Below are 13669 nucleotides of genomic sequence, written 5' to 3' on the forward strand. Positions count from 1 at the left end.
GGGAGAACAGAAGTATGTTACTTACATGCTAAGCTTTGGAGGTTTGTAAATAGTGAATTTCAGCTTAACTTTGTCTAATTTTATCTTTTTGTAGGCAGCCTGCTTCTGCAAAGTGGTACGATCGAAGGGACTATGTCTTCATTGAATTTTGTGTTGAAGACAGTAAAGATGTTAATGTAAATTTTGAAAAATCCAAACTTACATTCAGGTAAATTACCATTTTACATCATTGGGTAAAAGACTTGTTTCAGGCAGCTTGAATAACTTTTGCTTGATTGTTTTGTGTTTTCATTGAAGATACTACTAATCTTTACCTCTTTGAAGAGACTCATTTTTTTCCCTTTTTCTTTTTTGGTACAGTTGTCTTGGAGGAAGTGATAATTTTAAACATTTAAATGAAATTGATCTTTTTCACTGTATTGATCCAAATGTAAGTAGTCTTGATGCTTTAATCCCAATTTAAATTGTAAGGAAATGGACATACTTTAAGTACTCATTTTAGAGATAAGCACTAATTCTTAACAGTTCAGAGGCTAATAAGTATATATTTTGCATTATTTTCCCTCTTGTAACTACTTTTCTGGATACTCTTTTTGTTCTTGTTATTGTTTGGACTCAGGGCAATACTTCTTTAATTTTTATTTTTTATCTTTTAAAAATTAAATTGTGTAGTTGATGTAAGGGCTGTACTCTTAAGGCTTGTCTTATTTAAGCATAGATAGATCTAAGTATGTTCTATGATTGTACAATATTTAGTTAATTTTTTTAACGTTTTATTTTATTCACCTTGTGCAGGGGAGGAAAAATGTTTTTTGCAATTGGATAGCTTATGAAATCTTCAGTAGTCTAGGGATTGTTTCAGGGTTTAGAGAAAGTGTAGGGAAAGAAATTAGGAGAAATGACAAATAACCAGCTACTTTGTGTCCTGTAGTAATACCAGAGATATAAACGGTGTGATAGCGCTTATTTTTGTTTTTAGGATTCGAAGCATAAAAGAACGGACAGATCAATTTTATGTTGTTTACGAAAAGGAGAATCTGGCCAGTCATGGCCAAGGTTAACGAAAGAAAGGGCAAAGGTAGGTTCCTTTTTCTTTCTTTGAAAGTTTGGTATTTTTAAGTAATTAAAGATACATTGACATCAGACTGAAAAGTATCTGTCCAGCAAAGGAAACCATCAACAAAATGAAAAGACAGCCTACTTAATGGGAAAGTATATTTGTAAGTCACGTATCTGATAAGAGGTTAATATGCAAAATATATAAAGAACTCACACAACTCAACAACAAAAACCTGATTTAAAAATGGGCAGAGCAGTTGCCTGGTGGCCTACTGGTTAGGATTTTAAGCTTTCACTGCCATGGCCCAAGTTCATCACTGATTATCAGAGAAACGCCAATCAAAACCACAGTGAGAGACTTCCCTAGTGGCACAGTGGTTAAGAATCTGCCTGCCAATTCAGGAGACATGGGTTCGAGCCCTGGTCCAGGAAGATCCCACATGCCTCGGAGCAACTAAGCCCATGCACCACAACTACTGAGCCTGTGCTCTAGAGCCCGTGAGCCACAACTACTGAGCCCACGTGCCACAGCTACTGAAGCCCACATGCCTAGAGCCTGTACTCCGCAACAAGAGAAGCCACTGCAATGAGAAGCCTGTGCACCACAACAAAGAATAGCCCCCACTCGCCACAACTAGAGAAAGCCCGCACGCAGCAACGAAGACCCCACGCAGCCAAAAATAAATAAATTTATTTAAAAAAAAACAACACAGTGAGATAATCATGTCCTAACTGTTAGAATGGCTAATATGAAAAATAGAAATAACAAATGCTGAAGAAGATACAGAGAAAAGGGAGCTCTTGTACACTGTTGTTGGGATTACAAATTGGTGTAGCCACTATGGAATCAGTATGGAGATTTCTCAAAAAATTAAGGGTATAACTACCATATGATCCAGCTATTTCACTTCTGGGTATTTATTTGAAGAATATGAAAACACTAATTGGAAAGGATGTATGCCACCCCTGTGTTCATTGCAGCATTATTTACAGTAACCAAAACATGGAAGCAACCAAAGTATCCATTGATGGATGATTGGATAAACTGTGGTGTGTGTGTATTCAGTGGATTACTACTCAGCCATTAAAAAAGAATGAAATCTTGCCATTTGCAGCAACATGGTTGGACCTTGAGGGTAATAAGTTAAGTGAAATGAGTCAGAAGGAAAAAGACAAACCTAATTTTAAAAAGCATAAGGAAATGAAAACTCACAGATACAGAGAACAGATTGATGGTTACCAGTAGGGAAAGGGTTGGAGGGGTGGGTGAAAGGGGTACAAGGAGTCAATTGTATAGTGATAGACGATAGGTGGACTTGGAGGGTGATCACTCTGTAGTTGTATACAGGTGTTGAGTTACAGTGTTATACACCTGAAACTTACATTTTTTAAAAAAATTGGTACAAGGAATATAGTGTTTTTGTTTCATAGCTAGGTACTATTAATATTAAGGCCTTGTGTTCTATATATTTTCCTCTACTTTGAGGTTTATTAGCTTTAACTTAATACCAAGTGTGGTCAGAATAAGATAGTCACTAATAGATGCAGACTCTTCTGCATTCAAGAGGCAGACTTTGCTTAGAAGTATAAATTACTCAGATGCTGCATTGGAGCATATCATGGTGACATTTAAAAAATAATAAATTAATCAAGTATCTGAATTTGAATAGTTCCTACCAGTGAATTTTTGTTTTAAAATGTAGGTTCTTTTGTTCTTTTTGTTTTTTTGGCTGCGTTGGGTCTTCATTGCAGTGCGCGGGCATCTTGTTCCGGTGGCTTCTCTTGTTGGGGAGCATGGGCTCTAGGCCCGCCAGCTTCAATAGTTGTGGCACGTGGGCTCAGTAGTTGTGGCTTACGGGCCCTGGAGCTTGCGGGCTTCAGTAGTTGTGGCGCATGGGGTTAGTTGCTCTGAGGCATGTGGGATCTTCCCGGGCCAGGGCTCGAACCTGTGTCCCCTGCAGTGGCAGGCGGATTCTTAATCTTAACCACTGCACCACCAGGGAAGTGCCAAAAGTAGGTTTGTTTCTGACAACTGTGAAAGCAGCTTCATGAAACTATACTTACCATTATTACGTTTTTCTAGTTTTTGTGTGTGTGTGTGTGTGTGCTGATGCCATGCCTCACTAGTATGAACCCACAGCTCAAAAAAAATAGTCTTTAGGTACACACTAAAAGAGTACAAGGTAACCTAATCATAGGGTGATATTTGTATTGATCTATAGCTTAATTGGCTTAGTGTGGACTTCAATAATTGGAAAGACTGGGAAGATGATTCAGATGAAGACATGTCTAATTTTGATCGTTTCTCTGAGGTAAGTTCTTTTAAATGCATTCTTCCACCTCCCTCCCAGTGTATTTCTGTGTAATCAATTTAATTTGGTTTTAAAGACAGTGATATTTAGGACATGCATTATTTTACTATTTTACTTTCAAGACTGTTCTGCAGAAAACCAAATAAGATTTGGTTATTTATAAATGGTCATTTAACCTTCCTTTATGAATTTTTAAAAATTAGTGTTCTAAAGTTGATGTATAATGACAAAAAAATAAACCATACAATCAGTGCAGCACAGTTAGTTTTTATTCCAGCATTGGAACAGATTTTTTTTTTAAGGAGCATGAATGTAGTAATTGGCTTGCATTTTGGAGCCATGTAATATGAATATAAACCTTTAAACACAAGAATCACGATGAGATATGTACAATGAGTGGTGTGTAGGGATATTTTAGTTGCAAAATCAGGGAAAGGATTTTAAGTAAGCCTATTTTTCCAGGACGTCACTGAAATACATATTGCCGTGGCCAAAGGGAAAAAAATCATTGAGATTCTCTTAGGTAGACTAGACCTTATTAAATGTGTTGCAGTAAAGCTGATCAGAAAAGAAAATGGTAGATTGTAAGTTGAAGATACTCTCATTGTGATTTGAAATCTTGCCTATACTTTTATGTTTCTTCTTTGACAACAAAGAATTAAAAGGAGTAAGTGCCCAGCTTCATGTATGCAACTGCTTATTTAACATCTCTCCTCATATGGCTCTGGCACCTTGATTTCAAAACAGAGAAGGGAGATAATGGTATTCATGTGATTCTCCTAAACCATGCTACTCCTTACTGTAGTAATTGATGCCACCATTTACCCAGCTGTGCAAGTCATAACTTCTTAACAATGTTCTCTTTCACTGATTCTCTCTATCCAGTATAACGTTAACTGCTGTCTTTGCTGTCTGTATTTTGTTTATATTTCCTAAGTAGCTCTCAAATGTATTCAGTTCTGTGTCTATTGCCATTGCATCTCGGTACCTAGCATTGAGCTTGGCACCTTTTGAGCATTTTTCCTGCTCAAAGAAACTTAACCAGTATTTAGTGCTTTCAGATGTAGGAAAACTCTTTACTACTTGCTCATATTATTCGAGAGTTGATGCCCAGAATTTTTATACTGAGAGATTTGAGTAGGTATCATTTTAAGGCCCCTTCTAACTCTGAAGTCCAGGTAAGCATGTATTTTTGAAGTCCCCATCTCATATTATTTAGTCTGCTTATTTGTTCCTCTTTAAATAATATACTGCTTGCTTTATGATCAGAAAGAACTAAATTTGGGAAATTAGTACTTTATGTATAAGTATGCTCTTTTGGTCCCAGTTTATTGTAAGTATACAACGGTGTTTTCCACAGTGTGTATCTTTTCTTTCAAGGTTTATGTTTATTTTCTGTTTGTAACTTAGTTACTGGTGTTTAGCCTTTGATTCAGTATTCAGGCCTTTTATGCCAGCTAATCAGCCGAGAGGACTTTATTTTAAATTATTTATTGGTTCTTCACAATATTTTAAAACTACAATGAAAATACCATAATACACATGCCACTTAGTTGAAGATACAAAACTTTACAACTATTCAGTACAAATAATCTCATTCTTAGCCACCAGAGGTGACTGCTATTCAGGATTGTGGTGTTTAATTTCTACATTATACATATATATCTTGTTGGATGAATTTTAATAATTTTTCTTCAATGAGAACTTACTCTTAACTTCCTACAAGGTTTCAGGATTTTATGTAATTACCTATAATCTACCTTTTCCAGAAAGGAAGGTACCTAATATATAGTTTGATTTATTTTTTCTTTTTCTTTTTTTAAATTGGTGGAAACCTATGACAGACTTAAGGTTTATTCTGGAGCGTGCAACCTAATACTTAGGGCTTAATTTAACATCATTTTAAAAACTAATTTTTACACTTCAAATAGATGATGAACAACATGGGTGGTGATGAGGATGTAGATTTACCAGAAGTAGATGGAGCAGATGATGTAAGTCTATAAGTTCTTTTCTATGTTTACTTAAATACTAAGAAACAATGTATTTTCAGGTTGTTTTATGTAGATTCAAAATTGCTCCTTTTTTTTTTGCCACTTAATGGTCTAAAAAATATTACAAGGAAAACCAGTTTTTTAAATGTGCCCATTTTTGAGGGATGGATGCCTACTAGGAAACAGGTGTCCCCTGAATCATTCTTCAAGGCACCAGATTTATAATTCAAAATTACTATTTTATAGAGACATATGCCTTACTCAGTTAACAGTTTAGGGATTATTTTGACAAAGAAAGTTGAACAGGTTTTAACATCAGGGTTGGTCAGAGAGACGTATAGTAAACAGATGGATGTTGTGAATCTATAAGGATATACTAGACCACTCTTCTCAACATTTCCCCACCTGGCATCCTGTTAACATCTTTAAGAAAGTTGTTCAGTGTAGTTTGGAAGATACTTAGACAATTCCCCAGCTAGGATTAGAGTTCATTGTCTTCTGTCATTCCAGGGGTCTTCATATTGAGCCATTTTCCTCTTCCATTGAATGCCAAGAGAGAAGAGAAACTATTTTATACCAGGATTCAGTCTGGTTGATAGGAAGGGATTTAAAGGGTGGGCTCAATTCCCACGAAAAGGCATATATCTTATAGGAAGATAGATCCTCAGCTGTATGTCTGTTTGTCTTAAGTAAACCTGTTCTTAAGTCCATTGCTAAGTTCAAAGATGGATATAACCACCAAACCAAAGATTATATCTAACCAAAGATTGATATATCTGCTACCTTAGTCAAAAGTGCAGTGCTTCAGCTTTTTACGGTGCAAACTGTTCAGTTAGCAGAGGAATGTTTGATCAACTTGGTAACTTTTTAAATTTTCCTTTCTGCAGGATTCACAAGACAGTGATGATGAAAGTAAGTATCTTTGTAAAAAGTATGTTTACGCAGTGATATTTCACATCAGAGACCGAACTCTCAAAATAGAGAAGTAAAGTTAATTAACCTGTTTAAAATTCTTGGAAGATACATGATTGTTTCTTTATGGCCTCTAAAAAATAGCTAAAGCAGAAATTTGAATGATTTGAGATTCAAATTTTTTAAAAAAGACAATTCTCTAGGAAACAACTCTTGGTGGCTGCTTTTTCCTATTGTAAAACTTTGAAGTTGTTAGGTTATTCCCTTGTAATTTATACTAATCTTTTAAAAATCCTTTCAGAAATGCCAGATCTGGAGTAAGGAATGTTGTCATCGCTGGATTTTGAGAAAGAAAAATAACTTCTGCAAGATTTCATAATTGAGAGAATTCCTAAGTTGATAGCTCTAAAGGCAGATTCTGTATTTGCCTCCTTTAACCCATTTTTCAACCTGTTTGTTTTTTTAAAGGCTTCACTAAGGGTTGATATGTACCATTGTATGGGGCAATTTTAAGTCAGCTAAGGCAATAACCTTATGCATGAACATTTCCCAGATTCCCATGATGCTGTTGAGGTCCTAGGCAATTGATAAAGCAGTTGTGATAAATAAAAAACATTTCACCTAAGTCTCCTTTACTTCATAACATAGATACTGACATGATCGGAAGCTTTCGGCTTAGGGAAAGTAAATTTTAGATTTTAGAACATGGACTCAAAAGTGGCTGAAACAAATTGGTTGATACTTTAAACTGGTAACATGTTGTTCCTCTGGTATATCCTTCAGGATTGTTCCACTAAAGTTTTATTTTTCAAAAAATTTACTTCACATTATTGTTCGTAAGTGATCACTTGTCAGTGTTCCAGATGTATCTTAGCTAAAACTAGTGAATGCCCTAACTTAGATGGTTTTGAAGCCTGTACATTTGGTATTGTTTGACCCTTAAACTTTTACATCTCTTAGCATGGAGGACGAAGAAAGGCTGTACATTGTTGCTTGAGTCTGTACATTTAGACCAAATTTGTATTTGCACTGTCAGTATGGCAAATGAGTGAAAAAAATGTTAATACACTATTGGATTTTTTATTTTATTATTTTTTTTTTGATTCAGCTTGTACCTGGGCTGAAAACCTCAATTTATGTTCATGACAGTGGGGAGTTTTTTTAATGTCTACATTCTTTCTAATAAACTGTTGGAAGACTTCTTGGCTATCCTTTCAAGTGTCTGGTTTACTGTAATTTCATGTATTGCCATTTACTGGAATGGAGTTTTTATTTTTGCTTGAGGAAGAATTTGGGAATATTCCTCTGTTTGGGGAAAAAAAAATGAGGCTTGCTGTAATGTCACAGAAAACCTTTTAAAAGTGAATCTGTAACAGGAAATTGTAGCTGCACTTTGCAACAGTTGGAAAAGAAAGTGTTGTGATTTGATTGAAATAAAACTAACTGTGTTGTCCTCCTCTAAATCTTTGAGCTTCCGCATTTTGGCACTTTTTATTCCTTCCAGCTACTGCGTATTTGTCATAGCATAGAACTGCTTCGTATTTCAGTACTTCCTTATGTCAGTCATTCTGGACCTGTGTTACAGGCAGTGTTAAAGTGCTGGGGGGGATACAAAGATTAACCCTTCAGGTAATTGTGAACTCAGGGAGCTCACATCATAGGCTGGCCTCAGGACAAATAGTGAACAAAAACTTGGGAGATGGGAAGTGTAGTAATAGATATGGATAGAGTATTTAGATTGAAGGGAAAACACAACCTTTTTTCTTCCCTTGTTAAGTATATGAGTGTTCCAAATAATATTCAAGACCATTTTCTTGAAATGCCACAACTAGAAAATCTTAACTTTTTGGGGACTGTGGGCATAACAACACTTGGCAGTCAACTCTGTTTTGTTATGTTACAGAAGTATAACTTGGGTTCTGGTCCTGTTAAGGAAATGCAGTTTCCTCAGAGCCTTAGGTTTTTCCACATTCGGAGGTATGTTTGGACTTACGTACTTCTCAAAAATTACTTTAAGCTTGTTCTCCTTTCTCTGGAGCATACCAAAGGTATCAGTATGCCTGATAGTGTACTGCTTAGCTTCAGGGAAAAACTTTAAAATTTAAAAAACCCTTCTATTTTTAGTTTTATTTTCTCGAACTATTTTTGTATGTCAGTTCTGGAAGTTAAAAGATTCATTAAGGATTTTCTTAATGCCAGCCATTAGGCTATAGCATTAAGAAAGTATAGCATGATGGGTTTCTGATTTCATCCTATTTCTTAAGATTCTTACAATTTTTAAAACCTATTTTGTGCTCAGACACTTGAATGGGATTTCACTAACCCTTATTGCTGTCAGGTACAAAGTCTTGTGAATGGTGTCTGATCCCTCTAAGTTAAAGTACTTCATGCCAAAAGGTGAATTGACAGGCCAAAACTGAAGGAGAACTATTTATTTGGCCTTGTATCGAAAATCTAAACTGTAATTACTTTTGCTTTAAAGAGAGTCACTGGGGAGAGGATCATTTGGTGAGTTTTTAAGTTTGAGTGAGAGACAGCATCTATTCTTACAGTTTGTCTATTTTGACATGTGGTGATAAAGATGCTATATTCAACTTCCTGAACTGTTAAATTACCTCCAAGGAAGAGGGCAAGGTGATTAGTTGTTACAAGTAGCATGAAGGTTTTATTTACCCATTCAGTTTTGTGCAAGTTTTTGTTTTTTCTATTTAGCAAGAATTCTTTTGACAAGAAATGAGTGATAATGAACTTCACTCGTATTCTAACATCAAATGCTGTTCTGCGTGGCTCACCCAGCATTATACCAACCTTGAGAACATAAAGGCTTGGAAGAGGGGAGGCAGGTACCTTGTCTAAGGCCTACTCTTAGCTCCTAAATTATTTATTTTATCCTGGTAGGCTTGTAAGGCCTGTGGACTTAACTGAAACATTAACCACACTTGATTATTAGTTGGTAGTTTCCTCTACTAGGAGAGTGAAAGATGTACAACTAAATCTCCAGCCTGATGACAGCACCTGGTATGTTGAACACTCAGTACATACTTATTACTACATTTTGCATGGGTAATGTATTGCAGGTGGGCCTGGACGTAAGGAAACAAGTTAGTGCAGTAATTGAAACGGTGAAATGTAAAAGGGTAAATTTAGGCTCTGGCATTGAGAACTGGAGAGAGATGCCAGAGATATGTCAAATAGGATTTGATGATAACTTGTATATATACTGCCTGTCATGCTTTGCTCTGAACACTTAAATGTTTTCTAAACTGGAAACCAAATATTTGCTTACAAGTTATAGTGTCAGCCTGGATAACTTCATTGTTTACGTGAAGAACTTATCCAGAACTCTAGCTTAAATTTCTTAGCCTCAAATCCAGTGACCTTGACTTCCATACTCTCCTTAGCACCACATTCCTGTGGCTGTATCTCATCACAAGTTTAGGGGTGATAGCTGTAAAGCTGCTTCCAATACAGTTAACACCCTCCATGAGGAGTATACCTCCCTCCCTCAACCATTGGTTTTTTTTTTTTGTTCTCACAACTAATTAGCCTCATAGCTCTAGTTTTTTCCGTAGAACTAGACCTTGGTGGTTCTCGGACAATCAAAATCATGCGACTATGTGGATTCATCAGTCCCAGCCCTCAGATGGGCTTTCGTATAGTAGGTGATGTGGGGCCCAGGAATTTGCAATTTAACTGATACTTGACAACGATTGAAGTATGATCCCGGCTACCAGCATGAGTCTCCCCTAGGAACTTGTTAGATACATAAATTTCGGGCACCCGCACAGACCTACTAAATGAGAAATGAGACAGTAGAGTCCAGTGATCTGCCTTAAGCCCTCTAGGTGATTCTGATGTGTGCTGAAGTTTGACATCTTCTCTCTTAGATCTAAAAGGCAGATTCTGAATTAGTCCTGCTGAGGTATCAGCTCCATCCAATGTGACTTTTTGTGATGCAATGTTCTGTACCTCTCCATTGTCTGATAAAGTAGCTGCCAGCTGCATAGAGCTGTTAGGGATCTGGAATGTGGCTAGTGTGACTGAAAACTGAATATTTAATTTTATACTAAATTTAATCCCGTATAGCTAGTGATTACCATAGATAAAGCAGAGCTAGGTGATTCTGATGCTGGTGGTTCCTGGCCCACTCACTGAAAAAAAAATTCAAATTCTTATTAATGATAGGGGGAAATCCTCCAAGAATGATACAGAATGTAAAAGCTACAAAGGAAAGTTTAAAAAGAAAATCTAATATTAAAAGTAACATGGGTCAGGAGTTCCCTGGCTGGCCAAGTGGCTAGGACTCCGCATGCTCACTGCTTAGGGCCCAGGTTCATTACCTGGTCGGGGAACTAAGATCCCACAAGCCGCGTGGTGTGGCCAAAAAAAAAAAAAAGACATCAAAAGGTAACTTAGGTTAAAAAGTAAGTGATATACTTGAATAAAATATTTACAACATTGAACAAAGCATTTGAAGAGCACTAATCATGACAAGTCAGTAGAAAAGAATGGGCAAAAGGTAGAGATAGGTAATTCACTGAAGAAATAAAAATGACAAAGTATTGTCTTAGAAATTAGGGAAATGCAACTTCAGTCAAGTAATTTCATACATTTAGTATTAGGCCCTTTTTTTTAAATTTTTAGGCACATTTTTAAAAAAAAGTTTCGGCAAGGATTCTGGGAACCTGGGAAATTAGCAAAATGTTTTAGAAGGCATTTGGCAGAATCTCATTTAAATGAATATAATTTTAGGAAATTCCCTGGCGGTCCTGTGGTTAGGATTCTGAACTTTAACTGCATAGGGCCCGGGTTAGATCCGTGGTTGGGGAACTAAACCCCACATCCCACAAGACTTGTGGCATGGCCCCAAAATAAACGAACATAATTTTATGCCAGCATTTTATTTCTAGGAATCTAAAGGTAGTAGTAGATGGTGTACTCAGATGTTTACAAGATATCCTTTTTTTCATTCAGTACTGCATGTAATAGCCATTTGAAACAATCCAAATAACCATTAATGGAGTAAAATAAGTTATTACACATTTTTATGGCATGAGGTGTAGCTGCAGTCAATAAAGTTAAATGTACTGACACAGAAAGTTCTCCAAAACATAAAGATTAGAAAACTTAAGCTTTCTGTAGTGTGCTTCCACTGAAGTTTCTAAAAATTGGAAGTGCACATGTTTTATGTACATGGAATGGATAGAAAGTAATGGATGTGTGCAAAACGTTTTTAGTGGTTATTTCTGGGAATGAGATTTGGGTTGTGAAAGGATTTATTCTAATCCTGTATACTTAGAATTTGTTCATGTATTGTGTTAAAAAAAAAGTGGTTTGACAAGAGAATATTGAAATTTTGAGGTAGAACTTGAGTAGGATACTTACATGAAATGTCAGTGCTAAGCTAGTTGGAATTGAAGAGATTAAAGAACTCTGAAGCTAGGGTATTGATTGGATTATTTTCCTGGAATTTGAAATCACTCAAGATGATTGTCAAGAAATACGGTAGAGACAAAGACATTTTACTATTTCGCAGAGTAGTGAAAGAATGTGGAACATGACCATTATGGATGGCAGTAAAATTGGTAGGGAATTCCCTGGCGGTCCAGTGGTTAGGACTCTGTGCTTTCACTGCCGAGGGTTCAATCCCTGGTCGGGGAACTACGATCCCGCAAGCCATGTGGCGCAGCCAAAAGAAAGTTGGAAAATGCCATCTTCACCTTAAGATAAAATTCATAAGGTTTTCAGCCATGAATTGTGGGGTCAGTCATTTGGAATTAACTTCAGGTAAGAAACCAGATTAGGTCTTTGTGGTCTCTGTTGTCCCATGGAAAGTAACTTGTATTTTACATGAAATACTATCTGGGAATCAAGAAATACAAAGTAGGACCAAAACATGTCAGAACTCTAAAATAGATGACATTATTCAGAAGTACTGTTGTTAAGGCCTATCTCAAACCAAGCTAATCAAGTTTATTTACTTTTATTTTAGACAGTATTACTTATAAATTTAGCAGGTTATCTGATTTCAGAAGAGGACTTGAGGTTGCTGGGGCCAAACTGACAGCAAAGAAGTTAGAAAAATCAATTTACAAAGTTGAGCATAGTGGAGAAATATGCCTCGGTAACATTGAAAGCATTTAGCGTTGCATTTTGGTACAAAGATTTAATTATAACCCAGCTGCCCAAAGAACAGTTAAATTTCCTGATAATCTGCTAAAAAGACAAATGTGTAAATACATTTCAAAAAGTGATGAGCCTCAGTTAACCTGGAAATTTAGGTCGAAATCTTTACTTTGAAACTTCGATTGTCAGTTTAAATGTTTAACGGTTAATAAAATTTTGGCCACGACCAAAATTGGTGATACAAAACCAAAGGATCTTAACACTATGTCAATAGTAAGTAAAAATACTAGCCAACACAAACACAGTGCTAACTATGTGCCAGATGCCAGACATTGTTCTAAATGCTTCTTTTCACATTGTAATCTACTTAATTTTTGAGACGCCCTTATGAGATTATCTCATAATGAGGAAAGTGATATACAGAGATTTTAAACTTAGTGAGTTTAGTAAGTGGCAAAAACAAGATTTTAAACCCAGTCTGGGACTTCCCTGGTGGTCCAGTGGCTAAGGCTCTGTGATACCAATGCAGGGGGCCTGGGTTTGATCCCTGGTCAGGGAACTAGATCCCACGTGCCACAACTAAGAGTTCACATGCTGTAAATCCCTCATTCTGTAACCAAAAAGCTCCCGCGTGCTGCAACTAAGGCCCAGCACAGCGAAATAAATATTTTTTAAAATTAAAAAAAACACAATATGGCTCCAGTAGCAATACTCTTTTAAGTATCTTATCCTATCTATAGAAACTTCAACTCTAATAGTCGAGGGAGGCAAGTGAAATATATAGGTCCCTATTAACTGGGATGCTGCCCAGCATAATGGGAAGAGCACAAATTGCAAAACAAAAATGTATATCCTGCATCCATTGAAAGTACCTTTGACCCCACATTACCGTGGAATGAATTCCTAGTTGCCAAACCCAGTTCTTTACAGCCCTTATTTTATAGAATGGTTATGTGATTTATACTATTGACCACTTTCTCTTTAACATTCTCTATTTTTGATTCTTATACTATGTTCTTTGGTCTTTTCCTTATTCCTCTGCTGCTTCCTTACATAGTTTATTTTTTTCTACCTGCCCCATACATGTTGTTGTTTTGTTGGGTTCTTTCCCTCTTACTAGGCAAGATTACCAAAGACACTTGAAATTTAACATTCTCTTCTATTCCTGCTTTCTCCTTTAAATTCTCTGATAGTTCTTGCTGTCAAATAGGAAACTTTCACTATCACGCATAAAAATGAGAACTAATGTGTGCTGGCCAGAGAAAG

At 36.3% G+C, this 13669-nt stretch overlaps 1 protein-coding gene across 1 annotated transcript in view; it reads left to right on the forward strand.

Moving 5' to 3' along the window:
• Positions 1–7740, forward strand: part of PTGES3 (prostaglandin E synthase 3) — a 32703-nt gene extending 24963 nt beyond the window's left edge. The window contains exons 4-10 of the mRNA XM_060167038.1: positions 95–208; positions 361–430; positions 980–1078; positions 3282–3371; positions 5303–5365; positions 6253–6277; positions 6579–7740. Coding sequence (XP_060023021.1) covers positions 95–208; positions 361–430; positions 980–1078; positions 3282–3371; positions 5303–5365; positions 6253–6277; positions 6579–6598 — 481 coding nt within the window. The 3' untranslated portion in view covers positions 6599–7740. The remainder of the gene's footprint in view (positions 1–94; positions 209–360; positions 431–979; positions 1079–3281; positions 3372–5302; positions 5366–6252; positions 6278–6578) is intronic.
• Positions 7741–13669: the final 5929 nt, after the last annotated feature.

The sequence above is a fragment of the Lagenorhynchus albirostris genome, chromosome 11, assembly GCF_949774975.1.
Source record: "Lagenorhynchus albirostris chromosome 11, mLagAlb1.1, whole genome shotgun sequence".
In the NCBI taxonomy this organism is placed as follows: Eukaryota; Metazoa; Chordata; class Mammalia; order Artiodactyla; family Delphinidae; genus Lagenorhynchus; species Lagenorhynchus albirostris.